This window comes from Podarcis melisellensis (genome assembly GCF_964234715.1).
Source record: "Podarcis melisellensis genome assembly, chromosome: 14".
Taxonomy (NCBI): Eukaryota; Metazoa; Chordata; class Lepidosauria; order Squamata; family Lacertidae; genus Podarcis; species Podarcis melisellensis.
The window spans coordinates 1,849,121-1,872,326 of NC_138546.1; the positions used below are offsets into that span (position 1 = coordinate 1,849,121).

Sequence of the window (23,206 nt, forward strand, 5' to 3'; positions counted from 1 at the left end):
TTCTGTGCATCTGAGCAGCCATGGCCAGACAGAAATGTTTTTAGCAGGCGCTGCAAACAGTGCAGCGAAGTTTCCTGCCTAGTGTCCATCGGCAGGGAGTTCCAAAGTGCAGATGCTGAAAGATTGTTTTCTTACCAATGCGGAACGGCTATTGCAGAAGAAAGTGCTGATCAGAGCAAGGGTGGCAGTCAGCTCCTCCATGAATGGGAAGCCCTGGTGCCAAGTTATTCCTAACAAACAACACACACAACACAAAGACAAGTATACTAGATAGTACTGTGGTTCTTATTGCATAATATACATGATTACATGGTTACATATCCTCATGACCACTGCTCCTTGTGCATTTTTCTAATCTATGAGTTACCATATTTTTTGCCCTATAGGACGCACTTTTTCCCCTCCAAAAATGAAGGGGAAATGTGTGTGCGTCCTAAGGGGTGAATGCAGGCTTCAGGAAGCTCTGCGCAACCCTCAGGAGACCGGCGCGACTTCGCGCCGGTCTCTCGAGGGCTGCGCAGAGCTGCCTGCATTCTGAAGCCTGGGGTGCACTGAAGAGCGCTCCCGGGCTTCGCACAGCTCTCTGCAAGTCTGGGGAGACCGGCGCGACTTCCGCTGGGCTCCCTAGGTTTGTGGATAGCAGGCTGTTTTCGGGGCTGGGGTCGGGGGAATCGCGGGCTTCCCCCGCGCCAGCCCCGCGCTTGAGGGGGAAATAAATTTATTTTCCTTTTTTTAAAAAAACGATATTTTATTCAGGTTTCACAATAAAGAAATTATAAAACAATCAATAAGAAAAACACAAGAAAAACACAAAAGCACAAAAACAGAAAGTTACAAAAATACAAACAATTAACGTAGAAAAAAGAAAAAAAGAAAAAACAAAAGACCCCTCTTTTTTCTTTTGTCCTCTTTAGTTAACTTATTTTCCTGACTTCCTCACGCCTCCCTTTTTTGTATTCCACTTAAAAATTGGTTCAGCAAATTCTTATCCTATTGGTTTATCCTTAATTATTTTTCCTCACATATTTTAACTTCGAACTTTCATCTAGTATCAATCCACTCTTGCATAGTCTTTTACCTTATTACTAGAACCCCTTCATTTCATTTCAATGTCATCAACATTCAAAAATTTTACAATGTTTCTGCAAGTAAATTTTAAATTTCCTCCAATCTTCTTCCACCAACTCTTCTCCCTGGTCTCGAATTCTGCCAGTCATTTCCGCCATTTCCATGTAATCCATTACTTGCATCTGCCATTCTTCCAGGGTGGGTAGGTCTTGTGTCTTCCAATGCTTTGCATAAATTTATTTTCCTTATTCCCCCCCCCCCCAAAAAAAAACTAGGTGCGTCCTATGGGGCTGTGTGCCCTATGGGGTGAAAAATACGGTATGTACCTTTGTTCTTCTTATTGTAGTTGTAGCATATGGATTGTAATGTGTGAAGTTTATATAGCTTTCATGTACACAGGTCATTGTTTCATCTTTGAATTCTTTTGTAGTTGTGCTGAAGAAGATTCCAGCGAAACAGTCTGATTATCCAGGATCACTGTCCCACGTTGTTATTCACTTACTAGTTTGGCACCATGAACGTCTGAAAAGTTTTACCGCTCAGCCCACAGGGTAGCATCTATTACTTTGTTTCAACCATAGACTTATTATACTTTTACGGACTTTCAAAGATTGACAGACGTGTGTTCATTTGTTTTCAAATATATTAGAGAATTTACAAGTGTACACATTTTGTTTTTGTTGTACTAAATCATGTATATTATGCAATAAGAACTACAGTGCTATCTAGTATACTGGTCTTTGTGTTGCTTGTGTTGTTTGTTGTGTTAAGTTTGCAACACAGGAGTTTGTTGTTCTGTATTAGCCAAGATATTCCTGGCAATCGGCAGGAAGGAGGCCTAGGAGGGGGAGGAATGTGCCACGAAATTGCAGGCTTTGGGGGCGACGGAGCCCTGGCTTTGCTTTTTGCACCCCTCCCTCCCTTTGCAAGCCCAGCTCTCTTCCCGGTTTTCACCAGAGACATTGCACAGGCAGATTGCGCCCTCTGAAGAGGTTGGCACAAAATGCTGTTATATAAGAAAGTACCCATGGCAACACTCCAGCCTTTCCCCATCCAGGACAAGGAATCCCTACCCCACCTCTTTTGATATCAAGCTTGGCCCAGTAATCGCAGTGAAGACAAACAGATCGCCAGCGATATTGTGAAATTATTTTCGCCCTTTGAGCTCCAGCACGGATCAAGCAGAAAGAGAATAGAAATCTTCCATCAAAGCCAGAGGCAGAGAGACGCCAAGGGCCAAGAAGATGAATCTCCTTCCAAGCTTCTCCACTGAGACATGGACCCTTCTCATTGTCCTTCTGGGCCTTTTCATGCTGTATGTATTACTCTCTTATATTCCTTTTCTCGGGCTGTTTTCTAATTGTGAAAAGGAAGGGGGGGGGAATTTAAGTCTGTTGCTCCTCCTGAAAGCCATAAGAGATGCCAGTCTCTGAACTGCAAGGATATTCCTTCAGATTTAAGGAAGGTTTTCCTCGCAATCCCTTTACCCAGGAAGATCTTCCAGCAAAGAGGTGTGACCTGACCAGTTTACAAAGGATTAAAGCAAGAACAAGCCTTAAAAAGAATAAATGCTAGACAACAGTTTGGGTTTTCTTTCTTTCTTCCAAAGTCATGTAACAGTTAAAAATCAGTTTGCATTCCTCTCTCATCTTCCTCCTGTTGGGCTGTTTCCTGACTGTTAGGAGGAGAACAGGGACATTTTAATCCATTGCTTCTCCCAAAAGCCACAGGAGATGGTAGAATGCAGAAGAGTCTAAAATGCAAGGCAAGCCTATGAAGGAAAAGTTCCATGCATTTTTCACTCCCTTTTGCAATGCGATCCTAAGCGAGTTTACTCAAAAGGGAGTTCCTTAAGCTTTGGCAGGAGTCCTAGATGCACTTCCCTGAGTCCAGGGTAGGCATGGGCTCAACGGGGCTTACTCCTGAGTAGACACAGGGTGTTTAATCTGCAATGTTCTATTATGTTTTTATATAAGCTGGAAGCCACCCAGAGTGGCTGGGGCAATCCTGTCAGATGGGCAGGGAACAAATAGTTGTTGTTGATGATGATGTTGATGTTGTTGTTGATATGAAACTGCCAGCACCATTTCTGACCCCCAAATGAATTGGATGGTGTGTGTGTGTGTGTGTGTGTGTGATGTCCAGGGAGCCTCCTGGGGGACCCAGCTGAGGAGGACCCCCTCAAACATGGAGCCAGCCCAAGGAAGGTTCCCAGCAGATGCCGAGGACTGAACCTGGGACCTTGTGGATGCTAAGCAGGTCACCTGACCACTGGGACCAGAAGGCATCCCAGCTCAAACTACCTGCAATTGCATCCTTTGGCCAGGAGGCAAGAACAGCTGGAAGGCATCAATGCACCTACAGGGCTCTCCTTTTGAGCCCTGTCGTGCCACCCCCAAAAAGGTTAGCTCTGTGTGCATGTGTGTTTAGCAGGAGGTGCCTTTTGTCAGGAGTTCAGCCTACACTCGAGTAGGACCCTGGCAGAGACACATGCTCGACTGGCATGTTCCCTCCCTCCTGGTCGAGCGTTCGGGAGCTTCAAAAGCTTTCTTCAGCCCGAAGATCACAGCGACCAATGCCAACAGACACCGGCACACTTAGGGATTCACAGAGTGTTCGCAGTTTGCGTAACAGACCTCAGCAACCCAGCATTTTGGCTGATCTACTTTATTTACATATAAACTCACGTGGAGCACTGCAACATGGCTCCCTCTCTCGCTAGCATCAGACAGCAAAGAGAAAAAGAACAAAGGACAATAGTCCCACTTCATGGAACACAGGAACACAAACATCCTGTCTCCGTCACTTCCCACTTTGTGGAGTCAAAACATATACTGTCATGTGATAGACAACAATCCCATGACTGCAATCATGGAGCAGGAATTCCAACACCTTTATCAGGTACAACAACCTGCCAGGTTTCCCCACGGAACCCTTAACAACTTTTTACGCTCTGCTACTGTCAATTATCATCTGCCAGATTTGCATCTCTCTCTCTCTCTCTCCTTTCATTAAAAAACAGATATGGAATTTGGCCATACAGCCATTTCCGAAATCTGGGCATTCCAGGTCCGAGGCCATTGCCTTTCATCGGAACTCTCTTGTCATATCGTAAGGTGAGTGTCTGGGGACATTTCTGCCCTGCTTAAGAGGTTTGCCAAGACTCCTGTCTGCTCCTCCCTCTAGGGATCAGAGGTGCTCCATAAACTGGGTCTTCTTCTGGCCCAGAAAGGCTGTTCTTAATGTCTGAAATGTTTTTCCGCAGGGGTTTACGAACTTTGACACAGAGTGCTTTCAGAAATATGGGAGGAACTGGGGGTAAGTGACCTTTTATGACCAGCTTGTCTTTCTTTTCCTTTTCCCCTCCAACAGATTTTATATAAGTTTGAATGAAAATGCAGAGGTTAGTATCAAATATCCAATATCTTTCTATCAAGGATTTAAAAAAAAACTAATCCAAATAAAAACACAAACTGAAAGAGAGAGAGAGAGAGAGAGAGAGAGAGAGAGAGAGAGAGAGAGAGAGATAGAAAGGAAAGGAAAAAAAAGGAGAATTTCTGATTCTGACAAGCTTGTATTTCTCAGGGCATCCCAAACTCCATTGTTTGATCCCAAGGAGGAAATATTCTGAAACAGAAACCTTAATCTGCAACTGGATGTCTCTGGGATCTCAAAAGCTTGCCATAAACAATGAACATTCTGGTAGCCAGAGACTCTCCTGACTGCCCCACCTTTTTAGGTTTTCCCTTCTGTTACTTCCGGCTCTTCAGTGCTCAGTTGGAGCAAACAGCAATTAGGTTTTGTCCAGATTGCTGTTCGTTCTGATTTAGAGTTGAAGGGTGGGTCTTCCCTGGGAACGGAGTACGGCAAGGGGAAAACTGCTCTGACTCATGTCTAGAGATAAAAGGCAAAGGTAAGGTAAAGGACCCCTGGGTGGTTAAGTCTAGTCAAATGGGGTTGTGGCGCTCATCTCCACTTTCAGGCCGAGGGAGCTGGCATTTGTCCACATACAGCTTTCCGGGTCATATGGCCAGCAGGACTAAACTGCTTCTGGCGCAACAGGACACCATGACAGAAGCCAGAGCGCAGGGAAACACTGTTTACCTTCCTGCCACAGTGGTACCTGTTTATCTACTTGCCCTGGCATGCTTTCGAACTGCTAGGTTGGCAGGAGCAGGAACAGAGCAACGGGAGCTCACCCCGTCGCAGGGATTTGAACCGCCAACCTTCTGATCGGCAAGCCCAAGAAGCTCAGTGGTTTAGACCACAGTGCCAGCTGTGTCCCTATCATGTCTAGAAAGCATGTCTCATGTAGGAAACCACCCAGAGCCCTGCTTTCTAGCCATGGGAAAAGCAGGAACGACCCTGAGTCAGCCTCCACTGATCAGACACCATTGAGACGTTTGGGACTACAGCTGCCATCAGTCCTTGTCAACATGGGGTGATAGGAGAAGTTGTCCAACTCATATGGAGGGCGCCAGGGCAGGGAATGCGACCCGTAGCTCAGGGCAACACACTTGGCTTTTCAAAATATAAAACTGGTAGGATGTGCCTTCTTCTCTTCCTTACTCTTCATCCAGGTTTTACGATGGCCGGCAGCCTATATTAGCCACGATGGATCCCGTCATTATTAAAACTGTCCTCGTGAAAGAGTGCTACTCCACCTTCACCAACCGCCGGGTAAGGGCTCATGTCTTAAGCGATGTGAAAGGAGAGCAGGAGAAGGGCAGGTTCTTCATGCCACTGAATTGGGAATGCTAAATTGGGAAGGACTGGGTAATGTCCTCTTCTTCAGCGATCCCTCATAGCCGAGTAAGATTGTCTTCCATGAACACAGCCTTAACAGTGAGTCTGTAAGTGACTGTGGAGGCCAATTCTGGATCCACACGCCCTTCCACAGTGGGGACATTCATTTCCGGGTGGGAGTTGATCGCGGTGAGGGTTTGCCAAGTGTACCTTCCTCTTAGCACGTTTCTCCCTTGCGTCCTGAGTTCGAGTTTCTTCAAAGCCCATGACACCTTTGGTAAAGGCTGTTCTCCAACTGGAGCGCTCGCAGGCCAGTGTTTCCCAGTTGTCGGTGTTTATACTACATTTTTAAAGATTTGCCTTGAGAGAATCTTTAAACCTCTTTTGTTGATCACCAGCATTACACTTTCCATTTTTAAGTTTGGAATAGAGTAGTTGCTTTGGAAGACAATAATCAGGTAATGTGGCAGGTAGATGAAGACATCTCCTAAAGTCAAGTGTGAACTTGGGGGTTATTCGCCCTTCATTCCTCTCATCTTTAGTATAACATGTCCTTAAACTTACAAGCAGCACAGGCATTTCAAAACAGGCCTTTTGTTTGAATAGGATTAGGACGACAACAACATTATCCATAATTCAGTTAAGACAGACTATTCGCAACTAAATTAGTGTGTTTATTAAGCACACCTGGACTTCAGCAGTGCTTGAAGTGCGATCAAACCCAAACTCTCCTGTCTTCTTTATCCCACTTCAAGTACTTCAGATTATAAAAGTACAAAGAGCGTCTCCAAGTGTATGTTTGAAGGGCCCAGCTTATTGTTTATGGTTGCAAGGTGTTTTAAATTGTTTTTCATATTGTGTTTTAATGCCCTGAGACCTTAGAGCAGAAGGCAGGAAATAATTAAATAAACAAACAAACAATAAATACACAATAAATTTTGTGCCCTGTTTCTAGGCACCGGTCCAGATTTTCCATGTCTGTTTCTGGATGTCTCTCTCTCTCTCTCTGTGTGTGTGTTGTCTTGGTGCTTTCCCCAGGAAAACCTATGTTCTACCAATGAATCAGAGCAAACAGCAATCCAGTTTGCTCTGACTCAGTGGCAATATGTGGGTCTTCCCAGGGAAAGCGTCAGGTTGAAAACAACGATAACAACACTTGAACACAGACCTGGGAAGCCTGGACTTGGGCCTAGGAAGTGTGGAGCAGAGGGAAGTGTGACCAAGTCCTTAGTCACCCAGTCACCACTGTACTCCATGTTCATTGAGTTCACAAGTCCCTCCTGGCTCTCACTGAAATCCCAGGTTTGGGGTCTGCCATGGGTTCAAAAGCCGACTCATTGTTTTGAAACCACCTCACTCCCTGCTTTCTTGCTTCTCTCTAGAATGTAGGTTTAGGTGGGCTGTTTGAGTCTGCCATCACGATGGTGAAGGACGAACAATGGAAGAGGATTCGCACTGTGCTCTCACCAACCTTCACCAGTGGAAAGCTAAAGGAGGTAAAAAAAGAAAAGAAAAACATACTGAGCCTTGAAGAACTCAAATATTCAACACTGGTCTGTATGGTCCTTATAATTCCAGCACAATTCACAGAAGCTATTCAGTCTGAAACTGGAGCATATCATGTTCCAATTATGTTGTTAGCAAGAATGGGTTTAAATCAGCCCATTTCACATTGTCATGAAATGAGACGACTGGCATTTGTTTTGTTTTAAAGTGATGTTTCAACATTGCACCATTTCTCCAGGTACTAAGTGCATCCTGACAATCTTGTATTTCCTTCCTCTCTGAATTTTCTGTTTGGAGCTGGGAGACTTTGCCTCAAACCACTTGGGTTGATCTTCTGTCGAATTTGCCCCTCTTTTTTCCTCTTCATCCTTGAATGGAGACCTTTCTGCGACCCCACAGGCTTCTGTGCAGCTGCTTCCAGTTCCTTCACAGCACCTTGAAAGATCCCCAACATTTATTGTATTCCAGATGTTTCCCATCATCAGACACTACGGGGAGGTTCTGATCCAGAACGTTCAGAAGAAAGTGGAAAAGGATGAGCTTCTGGTTGCGAAGGAGTAAGTCACTTGGGGCCAGGGAAGGCTGCCGTCAAAAACAGAGCCCTCTTCTATCCTCCCGTGACAACGTGGGCTGTCTTGGGGGTAAATCCAGATCAGATTGGGTTAACAAATTGAGCAGCCATTAGGTGGTAAAAGCTCGTAAATTCATGCTAAAAGTATCCATTCAATAAGATGTTCATGGGACCAAAGCTACATGTTATCAGAAAAAACTGATTTCCCCCCCTTATGGGGTACCCAAGAGCCCGTACAGAGTCCTTATGTAGGTTCTCGATTGGTAGGAGAAAATAACAGAGGTCAACCAGAGAATATTGAGAACCAAAGCAGCTGGTAAGCCTGATCTTCATTAAGCGTTGCAACAGGAAGGAGGAGGAACCCAGAACAATGGTGTGCAAGCTCTTATATAGACTTTTGAAATTGCCACCCTGTAGCTCAAGACCACCCCCCACAATACATCATGCATACATCACAGAAAGAGGTGGTCCCCAGCAGAAATACATCACCGGGGGGGGGGGGGTCTACAGCAGAATCCTGTCTGGCAGGAAACCTGTTAATGGGTTTACCTGGAGAACCTGGCCATCCTTTTGTGATGATAAATACTTAATTCCTGAGTCCAGGTCACAGGCTCACCCTATTCGTACCCAAATGTGCCCTTAAGGCAGGATTTGTGAGCACAGAGACAATGGGGAGGCTTTTCCTATTTGCATCCAAACTGCAGAGGAATATTTGAGGTCACTGAAAGAGTCAAAATGGCTTTAGGACTGTTTTCCTACATGTGGTTTATATATTTCTGTACATGTGTGTGCCTGGTCCATTTATGAACATTTATTTTATATCTTAGACCTTATAATTCTCATAACATTTGACATGAGGAATCTGGACTGTTTACTCTGCGAACACCATCAGGCATGCCATGTATTCCTGCAACTTCCACTCTGATAAGCCTTCGGGCAGGGGTGGTCTCCTCTTTTAATTCGTTTGTTATTTAACACACCTGAGAGCCTGATTGTGTTCCCTCCCCAGCGTCTTTGGGGCCTTCAGCATGGATGTGATCACCAGCACTTCGTTTGGTGTGAATATTGACTCTATGAACAACCCTGATGACCCTTTTGTCAAGGAGATCAAGAAACTCACCAAGTTTTCCTTTAATCTACATATACTTTTAGCATGTAAGTTGGCTACAGATTTCCTTTTTATATCAATTTCATTATGATACAATAAAAACCCAGCTCCCAACTAGAATAACAACAACAATGAAGAAGAAGAAAGGAGAGGAAAAGGACAGAAGGAGAGAAAGAGGAAAATAAGAAGAGAAATAAAGTAATATAAACAAGCACAAAGGGGTGTGTGTGTGTGTGTGTGTATGTGTGTGTAATATATCTCCCTCTGTTATATCTTAATTTTCACTCCACATACAGAGAAGTGAATCCTCTTGGATCTCACTTGGGAGAACTTCCCTCATCCTCGTTCGTCTCACGGCCTGAGAAAAGCCACTCGGTCCTGCCTCTCTCACAGGTTCCTTCTCCTCCTCTCTATCACCTCTCTGTATTTTCATTTATCCTGAATTTAAATCTTCAGAGATCAAAAAATACATATGAATAATATTAAAGAGAGCTATCAAGAATTAAAGATATTAAAAAATAAAAAAGAGGAAGAAAGAAGAAAAGAGGTACTTCTGCTTCTCTATCTACCAGTTATGCATATAACAATTATTCTAAGCATTTAGCGTATGCACTCCAGAATAGTTTCTAGCTGCAATTGATATCCAGCTTTCTCCTATTCCGCTAGATGGTGTTTCCACAAACTTCCCTCCCAGGCCACCAGAATTCATCTTTCTGCCACTCAAAAAGTCCAATACTGTATAACTCTTCATTTATTGTTATCTTTGTGTGTCCCACATTAATCTTTCTCCAGTTCCTTGTGACATGTTCTCTTCAGGGGTTCCAACAAATCTTAGTAAATCCATATTTATTTGCCTGTTGCATTTTCCTTAAATCGTATTTGATCCTCCTGTTTCCTTCTGCCTCCTTTTCTTCCAGTCCTTTTATCAGTCTAAACTCCAGTAGGTGAGTTGCTTTCTCTATTTGCATATTTATAATTCCACTCATCTCTTCTTTGAAAGCACGTTAAGCACGAGAGACCATGCTTTGAACCATCGTCAACCCTCCTTCTGACTTTGCAGCAGATTCCTTCATCAGGTCCAGCCCTTCAGACAACTGCAAATCTGCCTTGCCAACATCTGCCGATTTTCCATATTTAAGCAAAGATCATTCACCATCCACAGAACCTCCCTGTTTGATCAAAGATAGTTCCAATTCACCACCCGCAGATTCCACACCTTCTCCCATATCTGTAATAGAATCTCTCTGGTCATCCCATGAAGTTCAGTTTTTAGATCTGCTGGCTGTGGTTTAAACTGCCCTTGCATGAAGCATCAATGAACAGGGCCGTCTTACCCATAGGTGCTAGGGGTGTGGGGCACCCGGGCGTCGGGCTCTCAGGGGCACCGGGCTGAGAGTCTGGGGCCTGAGAGCTGAGTTCGGGGAAGAGCCCACCCATTGGTTGGAACCCCACGGCAGGTTCTTCTGCTGCGGGCGGCTCTGTGCCACGAGTTTGGGGGCGACCGAGTCAGCGAGATGTTGTACTTGAAAGGCAACTGTCAACAATTGACATCACTAGTAGGGTTACGAGAAGTTTTGTAAGGATAAAATTATCATTTATTATTAAGAGTAATTTATAATTTATTCATAAAAGGTTTTGATTTAATATTAAAATTTAAGCAAATGCAGGATTAGAGAATAAGTTTGAAAATCATCAGCCGAGGGGGAGGGAAGTCTCAAGCTTATATAGCCAGATGTCTTTTATTCTATTATACAACAGTGATTAAAATTTTGTCCAGTAGCACCTTAGAGTGCTAAGTTTGTTCTGGGTATTAGCTTTTGTGTGCATGCACACTTCTAGCTTATACCCAGAACAAACATAGTTGGTCTCTAAGGTGCTACTGGACAATTATAATTTTTTAAAAACTTATTTCAACTGTGTCAGACCAACATTTTACCTACCTGAATAAAACAATGAAGTTATGTTTAAAAAAATGTAAAAACCAATTAAATTATTATATATACCGTATATAAAAAAGAAATAAAAAGTCAATTATATAAAATACATTTTAGGGTTTTGAATCAATAGTCAAATAGTGGATCTGATTCTGATTGCCCCAGCTAAAAACCTTGCAACCTTTGCTGTCACCTGCTCATCTTGATCTGCCAAGAGAAAGGACACGGTGTCAGTGGTTGGGCGACAATAAAAGAGGGGTGGAAAACTCATTCCTCAATCTTTATAAAGAGTGCAGGCCAGAAGGGCATGCGCCACCGATTCGGTACTGCGCATTATGATCTGTAACCCTGGGATTTACAATGTGTTTGGGCACTGACCACATGCTATTAAGGCTTAGAAGCACTGACCCTCAGAGCAAATAAACCAAAGTTTACTCATGGATTTCTACAGAACTATTTCTGTCTGTCTGATGTTTTACTTCCTGTTCACTGTGAATGTCTGTTTCTTGCAGTTGTGTTCCCGTTCGTGGTTTCTCTCCTCAACTTAATGAAAATCACTTTCTTCAACCCAGAAGCTATGAACTTCTTCGAGAGGTCATTTGCAAAAATAAAGGCGACACGGGAGAAAGAAGGCCAGGGGGTAAGCGTTCAGGCCGCACTGAATTTTGAGGGTGAAAAAGTCCCACAAAATTTTCACACCAGAACGAACTTTCCTTGGAGGGGACAACATTATTCACCAAAAGATCCCCCAAGACTCACCTCTTCTGTGCTACTTCATAGCTATCTTTTACACAAAGCAACCCAATATTTTGGCTCTTTTGCCCCCTCAATATGTCCTATTCTGCCTAATAACAGTGAGGTCACCACACAGCCAATGTCCGTAAGGGCAAAGGCAGCCAACTCTCAGGGCTGCATTCAACCCTTTAAGAAACTTGGGGGAGCAAACCCTCTTGGTCTGTGGGGGTCTTTCCTCTGCTTGCTTTCTCCGCTGTTTTATTCGTTTCTATGCTTAGGGCCGGGTGGATTTCCTGCAGCTGATGATCAACTCCCAGAAGTCCAACAGCCAGAGCAACGGCTCGGATCCCTCCTATAAAGGTAATGCCACTTCTGGGAGTCAATTCAGTGTAACTTTGAGGTCTCTGAAACCCAAGGGCAACAAGCCCCAAAGATGTCAGTGAAGGTGCCAAGCAGATCTCACCGGGGATGGCATTCCACAGATGGGGAGCCAGGACTGAAAAGGCCCTTTTGCGATTTAGGGATGAAGTTCTGATCCATGTTGGCAGAATGTCCAAAGCAAACAAAGCCAAGAGGCTCAATGCAATGACGCTCTCATTCCCAGACTCCCCCCCCCATTGGCAGTAGATAAGCAGAACAAAGGAAAAGGAGTCTTTTTACCAGTTAAAAACTTTAATGATTACAGTGAGAGAGCAAAGAATCCTTTTCCTAGGGAATGGCGGTGCTCCCAATTAAGGGTTCCACCCGCTTCCTCCCTAGTCACTCCTGCGTCTTTTAACCAGATCTTGTAACCGCTGTGCTTTCTGCGCTGCCACCTTATCAACTCTTCTTGACCTTGGGCTGAGCAGCTGAATGCTTTCCAGAGACAGTGAATCTGTTAACCCTCTCCTCCCTAGTGTTTCTTTTCCTAGCTGTTCCCCATCCAGTATTTCCCAGCTTCTGCCTTCTGAACTATGTCCCTCTGCAAACCATTGTTCCAAACCTATACTGTCCTGCTCCTGGGAAGATTCAGGATCCTGATCAGGCGGAGGCTCCCACCATTCCTCCTCAGTCCAGATCTCCTCAGCATGGTCCCTAACATTACCAATGCAGATAATTTCCCCGCCTAGTGTATGTGCTGTATTATTGGGGCTAATAATAATAATAATAATAATATTTATACCCTGCTCACCTGATAGGGCTTCGCCAGGCACTCTGGGTGGCTTCAAACATAGTCTGAAAACACAACCAAGCGTCAAATTTTTGAAACTTCCCAATACAGTGCTGCCTTTAGAGCTGCCTTCGAAAGGTTGTTTAATTCTTTATCTCCTTGACATCTGATGGGAGGGTGTTCCAGAGGGTGGGTGCCACTACCAAGAAGGCCCTCTGCCTGGTTCCCATCTTGCAGTGAGGGAACTGCCAGAAGGCCCTCAGAGCTGGACCTCAGTGTCCAGGCTGGATGATGGGGGTGGAGATGCTTTCTTAGGTATAAAGGACCGAGGCTGTTTAGGGCTTTGAAGGTTAGCACCAACACTCTAGATTAGTTGTAGTTTCTGCTTTATCTTTCTGGCCTTTGTTTGTTTGCAGGCTTGACCGATGATGAAATCCTGGCCCAAGCCTTCACCTTTGTCTTTGGTGGATATGAAACCAACAGTAACTCTTTGGGTTATACGGCATACTTTTTAGCCATTCACCCAGATGTCCAGCAGAAGCTTCAAGCTGAGGTAGATACGATCCTGCCCAACAAGGTGAGAATGTGCAGGTTGCAAAGGTGAGTCTGGATTCAATGGAGAAGGTTTTGGGGGTATCGAATTGTAGAATTATAGAGTTGGAAGGAACCCCCCCGGGGCATCTAGTCTATCCCCTACAATACAGGAAACTCAACTATAGCATCCCTGGCAGATGGCCATCCAACCTCTGCTTAAAAAACTCTAAGGAGAGAGAGTCCAAAACCTCCCATTGTTGAACAGCTCTTACTATCAGAAAGTTCTTCCAGATGTTGAGTTGGAATCTTTTTTCTTGTAACCTGATGTCAAGTATGGGAGTTCCCCTCTCCCTTTTGGTAACTCAGCAATCAGAATTAACGAGCATTTGTTAGATCTACAGTAGTACCTTGGTTCTCAAACTTAATCCATTCCGGAAGTCACTTCCAAAACCAAAGCGTTCCAAAACCAAGGCTTGCTTTCCCATAGAGAGTAATGCAAAATGAATGAATTCGTTCCAGACTTTTAAAAACAACCCCTAAAACATGAATTTTATTCTCTAATGAGACCATTGATTCATAAAATGAAAGCAATAATCAATGTGCTATACTATAAAAAAAGCCAGTATTATAAATGATAAAAATACCCCCCCCCCTTATCTGCGCTGATGAGAGTCATTGTTTGGATGGGGGGCTTTTATCCATTTCCGCAGTCAAACAGTCAATCAATCACCTGAACTGGGTTCCACACAGTCACAAAAACAAATTAACTGGAAAAGCCTCAAAAACAAAAATGCAAAATAAACAGCAAAAACAAAAGTGTCAAACTTAATCCGTTCTGGAAGTGCGCTTGACTTCAGAAATGTTCGAAAACCAAGGTGCAGCTTCTGATTGGTGCAGGCGCCCCAGAAACAATAGCCGACAGCCGCACTGGATGTTTGGCTTCTGAAAAACGTTCGAAAACCGGAACACTTACTGCTGGGTTTTTGGCATTTGAGAACCAAGATGTTTGCAAACCAAGGTACCACTGTGTAGTCCTTTTATTACAGCATTATGCTGCAAGCAGAAACAGGCAACCCTCCGCAAAGATATCAGTTGCCAACTCTGACTTCCTCCCCACTTCCGCAGCATGAAACACGCCAATGGAATGTCTCTCCTCCGCTGTGTCTCCTTTGTTCTCTGACACACTCAGACCTCCAAGTTCAGGGGGACGGAAGGGGTTCTCCCCTACTCTTGAGTGATGTATCACCCAGTTGCTCCCTCCCTTCTGGTTGCTTAGCTACTATTACATAGCTGGGTAGTTCCTCTCTCAGCTGTGCAGCTTCTGTGTCCACCTGTCTGTCTGCTTCTGGAAATGCTGGAAGCGTGCACGGGGGGGGGGGGGGTATTCCTCCTCTTCTTTTAGGAGCTGATCTCCCTGCAATTGCATTCCCCAATCTTCCGATCCAGACCAGCTCCTGACACCTGAAGCCATTGGTTCAAATTCTACCCTCTAGAGCAGGAGTATAGGAGATGGGTTTTGAGTTTTTTTAAAAAAGAAAGATCAGTTGGATTAGCTTCCTTCCACCTGTGTTGGATATAACCCAAAGAGTTTTCCCCATTCATGGACAGAAATCTTAGAATAAGGCTACTGAGGCAGAATCCGAGACCAGGGAAGAGAGATGGAGGAAGAAGATTGAAAGAAATTTAAGGACTATCTTAAGAAATATTGCAAAATTTATGAATGTTAGAATGATGTTGGTTTAGAAATTAAGTGGTTTTCAGCTGTAATGATTAAGTAAAAAGAAAAGAAAGGTTTAAAATTAAATGAAAATTAAGGGAGAGGATTTGCTGAATTAATAAATAGAAATTGGAATACAGAAAGGGGAGGTATGAGGAGGTCAGGGAAATAAGTTATAAGAAAATAAGGGAACGAAACTTTATTAGTTTTTAAATAGTTTTTAGTTTTGTATTTTGTCTTTTTTTATATCTGTTATTTTTTCTGTTTGTGTTTTGTTTTTGCTATTGCTTTTTTTTCTTTTTCTGTATAACTTTTAAAATTTCAATAAATATCTTTAAAAAAAAATAGAATAAGGCTATCGAGAGCTTTCCTTCTGAAGGCCTCTGTGTCTGGGCTCCCTGCTTTCCCCAAGAACTGCAGAAAGACGGAGCCTGATTTCAGATCCCACCAAGTACGACTAACCTTCCTCCTTGAATCCCCCCGAAGGCTCCTCTCACGTACGATGCCATCATGCAACTGGAGTATCTTGACATGGTCCTGAACGAAACGCAAAGGCTGTATCCTTTTGGAGGGAGGCTCGAAAGGCTCTGCAAGAAAGATGTTGAAATCAATGGCGTCACTATCCCGAAAGGCACGTTGGTGATGATCCCACCATACACACTTCATCGGGACCCCGAATACTGGCCGGAACCCGAAGAGTTCAGACCTGAGAGGTAACAGCCCTGCCCTGAAAGGAAAAAGAAAATGTGCTGGTGAAAAATAGGAAGCACATTCATGCCAATGCTGATTCACTCCTGAATGTAAATAACAACAACAACAACAACAACAATTTTATATACCTTGCCCTCCCCGGCCAGAGCCGGGCTCAAGGCGGCTAACATCAGTAAAATTACAATAAAAATGTAATATGGAAGGGGGGAAACAATTTAAAATACAGGTTAAAATACAATTTAAAATGCAGCCTCATTTTAAAAGTAGCCCATAGATCAAAACCATAAGGGGAGGGAAACATAAGGGTCAGACTGAGTCCGAACCAAAGGCCAGGCGGAACAGCTGTCTTGCAGGCCCTGCGGAAAGATGTCAAGTCCCACAGGGCCCTGGTCTCTTGTGACAAAGCATTCCATCAAGTCAGGGCCAGTACTGAAAAGGCCCTGGCCCTAGTTGAGACCAATCTAACCACCTTGCGGCCTGGGACCTCCAAAATGTATTTATACCCCGCCCATCTGGCTGGGTTTCCCCAGCCACTCTGGGTGGCTACCAACAGAATATTAAAATACAATAACCTATTAAGCATTAAAAGCTTCCCGAAACAAGGCTGCCTTCAGATGTCTTCTAAAAGTCTGGTAGTTTTTCTCTTTGACATCTGAGATCTGCCCTTTCCGGTCTCTTATCCAGCCTCCATTTTTCTTGTCTTTGTGAACGCAACCAGGTTCAGCAAAGAGAACAAGGACAGAATAGATCCCTACACGTACCTGCCCTTTGGAGCTGGTCCCCGGAACTGCCTGGGAATGCGCTTTGCTCTCGTCACGATGAAGGTGGCAATTGCAATCCTGATGCAGCATTTTTCCTTCAAGGTCTGCAATGAAACGCCGGTGAGTAGGTTGGATGTCTGGCGCACCTCTGTGTGTGCGTGGAAAGGGAAGGGAAGGTTTTCCTGATCCTGTCCTGATCTCCTCCATCTTCTCCTGTTATGCAAGAGCCTTTTCCTTCAGAGAAGTGGCTGGCCATAAGGTAACAGGGACTACAGTGGATGCTCAGGTTGCGAACATGATCCGTGCGGGAAGCACGTCCACAACCCACAGCATCCGCAACCCGCAGTGCCGCGTCTGCGCACCCGCGGGTTGCGGTTCGGCGCTTCTGCACATGCACAAAGCACGATTTAGCGCTTCTGCACATGTGCAAGCACCAGAACCCGGAAGTAACCCGTTCCGGTACTTCCGGGTTCGGCGCGTTGCGCAACCGGAAATCCCACAAGCCAAAGCGTCTGTAACCTGAGGTATGACTGTATAATGCAATTTGTTTTTTTTATAGAATATTTATTAAGGTTTTTATAATAATACAATAAAGGTAAAAAGAAAATAAAAAATAAAAAATAGTAACAAAAATACAAAAGTAAAAAATAATTTAAAAAAAACATGCAGATTTTCCATTTCTTGTTTTCCTTTAACATGTTTCCCGGACCTCCTCATACCTCCCTTTTTTGTATTCCGATTCAAATTGTTAGTTCAGCAAATCCTTGCCATTAAGTTTTAACCTGTTTCTAAGCCTGTTTCTCATATTCCCTTAAAGCATTACAGCTGGAAACCACTTAATTTCTATCCAACATCATTCTAACATTCATTAATTTTACAATTATTCTGTAGGTAGTCTTTAAATTTCTTCCATTCTTCTTCCGCCAACTCTTCTCCCTGGTCTCGGATTCTGCCCGTCATTTCTGCCAATCCCATATAGGCCATCACCTTCATCTGCCATTCTTCCAGAGTGGGTAAATCTTGTGTCTTCCAGTACTTTGCAATAAGTATTCTTGCTGCTGTTGTAGCATACATAAAAAAAGTTCTGTCCTTCTTTGGTCAATTCTAGTCCATGTCATCTTAGCTTCAGAAAAGAAGGTTCCCTCTCTCCCCAAGGGGTTTGTATAATGCAATTTGGGAAAAGGAGCAAGATGGACATTGTCTTCGCCTGGGGCGACTGTAGGGGATCCTGCACTTAAGAAACTCTGCCACTTGTTTTTCCAACTGCTATGAAGCGGCGGAGCAAGCCGATTGGGCGCCTGGGCTGACATGCGTGCCTTACGCCCAGGGGCGGGGCCAGCCAGGGCAGGACACTCTGTGGGGCCTCCAAGGAGTCTTACTGCGTCCTCCCACTCTGCCGCCCTACAGCCGAGGGAGAGGTGGCGCGAGGACCGTTTGGGGCAGCGCGGAGCCTGCGGGAGCCCAAGCCACTGCGTCACTTTCAGGAGAGACACATGGCTCGGGTGTGCTGCAGGCCCCACAGTGAGTGCCACCTGACATTTTGTCACCCCCCTCCGTGGTGACACCCAGGGTGACCCGACCCCACCTGCCCCTATGCTGTAACCTGCAGCCTGTGCAAGTTCATCACTGGGTCTGTCATTAAACCCCAAATAATGACTGCTTTTAATCCTATGATGAATGCCTCTTGCAATTTTTGTTTTATTGGAGTATTACAATGCTCTGCTGCTTTTTTTCCCCAAAAAAATTATTTCTTTGGGCTAACAACAAAAACACAAATGTGCACCAGGCTGCTAGAATAAAAATAAAAGGCTGAGTATACCTTTAAACAGAGAATGAAATAAAACCCATTATTGTCATGGGTGGGATGAGTCTTAAAGACGAATAATATAATATATTATTGAATCAATTAAACCTGTTGATAAGCTGAGGGAGGCGATAGACCACATTTTTCTTTATTGACATAAATAATGAAATCAAACCAAACCTCTGTGAATCTATCTTCTTCACCCCCCCCCCCCCGGAAATGTGTAGTTTGTTGGTCAACTTATCAAGGAATACCAAAAAGAAATGTTGGCTCCATTTGGATGTCTCCAGAAATGAGCCACTGTGGCTCCAATATCTATTAAAAAAATGAAACTTTAAGTACAGTATATTAAGTATATTATAGTTAAGTACAGTATATTAAGACCAGCTTCTTCCAAAATGGATAAAACTGCAAGCTGGGGAGAACGGGTGTTCTAACAATTCAAAATTGTATGGATTTCTTTAAAAACCACATTTACCGAATTTTAGAAAGGCCTGAGTTTTACATTTCTGCACTTGGGAACTGCTCTCTGGTGGCACATCCAGGGAGAGTTTGCCACATGGTGCTCACACGTGGAGTTGTTTGGAACAGCTATTACAGCTCTGATGCACAGGTGCTGAAAGCAGCACCCGTGGAAGTCTTTGCAACTCTGGTGCAGAATCAGAACCATCACCGCATCTGCCACTGGGATTATTTAATAGATAAGATGAGGGCAATTTAAAGTTTGCTGTGTCGAAAGAAGAAATAACGTCTTCACTCTATGCATCGACGATGATCTGAGACCATGTCTGACAACCACTGAACTCCACATTGTCCTCCTCCTTGGCAAAACATGAGGTCAGTCATCCCATGGAATCTTGCCAAAATCGATGGACTTTAGCATGAATACAAGTATAAAAAGTATTTATACTGCTTTATCTCTGTTTGCATAACCATCCATTTGCAGAATGCATTTGTACAGCTTATAAAGCAGTATCCTGCCATTGGAAGGTTGCTGTTATTACATTTCCATAAACAAGAGGGGATAACTTTGTAAGCGCAGTGAATCTTTCAACCAATTCTATATTAATAGGAATGCTGACGAATGTTTTGTCTGGATGCCTCGAGTAAGTTAAAAGCAGGCAAACATTGCAGTTAAACTGCATGAAACTGAGCACTGTTGAAGGCCAGAGATCCAAATTCATGTGACAATAAAATGTTGGGTCACCGTACTAGGTTAATTTGAGCTTGGAGCTTGTCACCTCAAAAAGGTTTGGAACCCCTGGTGTAGTGGTTAGAGTGATGGACTAGGGCTTGGGTGACCTGGGAGAGCAGGGTTTGAATCCCCACTCAGCCGCAAAAACTCACTGGGTGACATAAGAACATAAGAAGATTCAGCTGGATCAGGCCAATCACCCATCTAGTCCAGCATCCTGTTCTCACAGGGTTGCCTGTGGGAAGCCAGCATGCAGGATTCGAGCACAAGACAATTTTCCCCTCCTGTGGTTTCCATCAGCTGCTATTCAGAAGCATGGCTGCACCCAACTGTGGAGATAGTGCAAAGCCACCATGTCTGGTGGCCATCAGTAGCTCTCCGGACACTTTGGGGGTGAAGTCAAATCGCTGAAGAGTTACAGCGCCTGCTGTGGCTGTAGAGACTGATACAGGAGAGACATGCTGTATTGCAGTCAGGGCGGATGAAGGTGTCCGGTTGTGCTGCTGCAGATGCACTAGACCATTTTTCCTCCTTCCTTCCTTCCTTCCTTCCTTCCTTCCTTCCTTCCTTCCTTCCTTCCTTCCTTCCTTCCTTCCTTCCTTCCTTCCTTCCCACTTACTAAATTGCAGGTTATCTCCTTTATTTTAGTATCTCAAATGCACCTTCCCCTATAATTTTTATTAAATTTCGTGTTTTACATTTTAGAATATTCATTTAAACAACCTTAAAATATCAATGGCTTCCCTTCTTCTCTTTCCGTGATTCATTTTGCAAAACATAAATCCCTGCATATTTTATATAAACGAAACCATTCGGTATTCCATTATTACTGTATTTTTCGCTCCATAATACACACTTTTTCCTCCTAAAAAGTAAGGGGAAATGTGAGTGCGTCTTATGGAGCGAATGGCGCTGTGCAGATAGGGAGAGCTGCACAGCGCCCCTTCCGTTACACGCCTGTCCTGTGAAGAAGAGGTGCTGCGCAGAGAGGGAGAACTGCACAGCGCCCCTTCAGCGATGCCCCTGTCCTGCGAAGGGGCTCCTTCTGTTCCTCCTCCTGCTTCACTGAAGGGGCACTTCGCCCCTTCAGCAAAGCACCTCTCCTGGCTTCTGCCTTAGCCGCGTGCAGCCTCTTTGGGCAAGGGGAGACTTCATCCCACTGCCCGGGAGAGGCTACGTGCGGCTATCCCATAAGCCAGGACAGCAAGAGGGATCACTGCTCAACGATCCCACTTGCTGTTCTGGCTTCTGGGATTCAGAATCCCCCCCCCCTTGTTTTCCTCCTCCCCAAACTAGGTGCGCCTTATGGTCTCGTGCGTCTTATGGAACGAAAAATACGGTACATCCACCAAAACCTATTTACACTGTTGAATTTATCTTAAGGCTGCCCACGTTTCAAATAAACACAATTTTCCTCCATATATTCAATAAGCATTTCCCAATCTCCTTTAAACGTATGTTCTTCTTGTTCTCTTATTCTATATTTTAGGTCCACAAACTGCACATATTCCATCAGTTTAAGTTGCCATTCTTCTTTAGTTTTCCATTTTTGGGCTAACAAAACAAGCCTCAGTTGTAGCTTACACAAATAGCCTTTTTTGATACCTGGGAATTTCCGTCTGCATTATCCCCAACCAAAAAGACTCTGTGTTGTTGTTGTTTTTAAGTGCTGTAAAACATTTCCCCTACAATTCATTATGGGTGTTTCTTCTCTCTGCGATCCTCCCAGTGGTCATTCCTCCTCTGGTTGCCTGTCTGCCTGTCTCCAGGCATTGCGGTCTTCTGCAAGGGATTCCTATGGGGCAGGGTTGATATTGCCAACCTTCATGTCATGTTTTCAGACATCTTTGTAACGCAGAATTGGTCTGCCAACTGGCCTGGGTGCCTGAAGCCAGCTCCTCGCAGGGCATGTCCTTGGGGATCCTGCCACTTTCTGTCCTGTAGTTGTCTAATCCTCTTTCAGAGTGATCCAAGATGGTGGCCATCACCTCCTCCCATTGATCCATAGCTTAACTATGCCATCCAATGTCTCCAAAGGAGAGCCCATCACCTTCTGTCATGGTCCGGTTCAAGGGCGATCGATGTCCCAGCAGGGGACGTCAGGACTGGGGGCAAGATGGTGGGGTGGGAGCAGGAACAGGAGTCCAGAAGCCAGGAGTCAGGAAGCCAAGAGTCCAAGGGTCAGGAAGCAAGGAGACACGAAGTCAGGGGTCCGAGGATCAAGAAACAAGGAGACAAGAAGCTGAGGTTCAAGAATCAGGAAGCAAGAAGCCAAACGCAGCAAGGCAGGGAACGTGTTGCTGTGGCAAAGAGCCAAAGGGAAATGCTGACCCTATATCCCTTTCCAGCTCTTGCCACCAAGTGCAGTGAGTTACCAATCAGCCTCACCTGTGTGGCTGCACCTTGCCTCTTCAGAACAAACTTAGGAAGGCCCCAGTCCTGCAAAGTCCTATTGGTCACAGGGCCTGGCTCCTGCACACACACCTGACACCTTCCGAGCGACCCTTACTTTCAGAAAGCTCTTCCTAACATTCCCTTCACACCATAAGACTGTGATCCTACAAATCAGGGGTGGGTTCCTCTGGAGGACTCTCATGTGCTGTTAGACCCCACTTCCCATGCTCCCTAACCATTGGCCATGGGAGCTGGGGCTGAAGGGAATTAGAGCCCAACCACTTCTGGAATATAGCAGGACCCCCCTCCTTGCTGTAAAGATTTGCTGGTGCTTAAGCTGGGTCTAATGGTTTCCTAAGTGCTCTCTTTTCCTTTTCATCCTGCTGCAGATTCCTTTGGAGATGAGCAATGAAGCCTTCTTAGTCCCAAAGAAACCAATAGTTCTGAAGCTGGTGCCACGAGGTGATCCCCGGGAGAAGGGGGAGTGAAGCCTGGCCCTGGACCTTGGTAGAAGATGCAAAAGCCTCAGGTGTTGCTTTGAGAAGTTTCCTCGAAGAGAACTTCAGATAGATCCAGAGAATCGGACCGATTCGCAAACCGAAACAGAGCTCTCTGAAAATTCGTGCATCTCCGAATTTGGCACTGCCAAAAAATGCACACAAAATGGGAGTTATTAGTGCATCACTGTTAGTGCATCACCAAAAATGTGTATTCTGGTGAAAGTAACATTAAAAGATGTGTTCCATTCATGAAAAACAAAAATGCTTGCATTCTATCCAGGCTCGCCAAAATACTTGCATTGTGAAACATTCATACAAAAGTGTGTGTACTAGGAGAAAGGGGCACCAGAAATGTGTGCAAATGTTCATGCAAACCCCTCTGTAGAAATGGGGTAAAGCACATGTAAGAAAGTGGGAAACCGAAATTCTCAGATTTTTCCATCCCCTAACATTCCTTTATTTGCCTGATCTGTCACTTCTATTGTTTCAAGATGGTTTTTGGAGATTTTTCAACATTTTAAAATATATTTTGGTTGCAATGCATCTTGAAAATTCTTGCAGTATAAAGTAGATTTTAAAAGCCCCCCTTTAAAACCAAATCATTAATGATGAATAATTGGAGCATGCTCAGGTTACAATTTTGTATCAGTCCAAGACCAGTTTACCAGTCTTGGCTTCCCCCATGGAATTCTGGGAACTGTAGTTTGGGGAGGGTGCTGAGAAGATTTTGTTAAGGGATCCATACAGAGCACATGCAACTTGAATTCCTCAG

The 23,206-nt window shown here is 44.5% G+C and overlaps 1 protein-coding gene across 1 annotated transcript; it reads left to right on the forward strand.

Annotated features, from left to right (window-relative positions):
* The first annotated feature begins 2,097 nt into the window (after positions 1–2,097).
* On the forward strand, positions 2,098–22,641 carry LOC309357187 (cytochrome P450 3A12-like). Its single transcript, XM_081889237.1, has 13 exons — positions 2,098–2,383; positions 4,091–4,184; positions 4,334–4,386; positions 5,649–5,748; positions 7,197–7,310; positions 7,789–7,877; positions 8,901–9,046; positions 11,446–11,573; positions 11,947–12,028; positions 13,235–13,395; positions 15,556–15,782; positions 16,499–16,661; positions 22,324–22,641. The coding sequence occupies exons 1-13, from the start codon at positions 2,313–2,315 to the stop codon at positions 22,420–22,422; spliced, it is 1,527 nt and encodes a 508-aa protein (XP_081745363.1). The 5' UTR covers positions 2,098–2,312; the 3' UTR covers positions 22,423–22,641.
* The last annotated feature ends 565 nt before the right edge of the window (positions 22,642–23,206 follow it).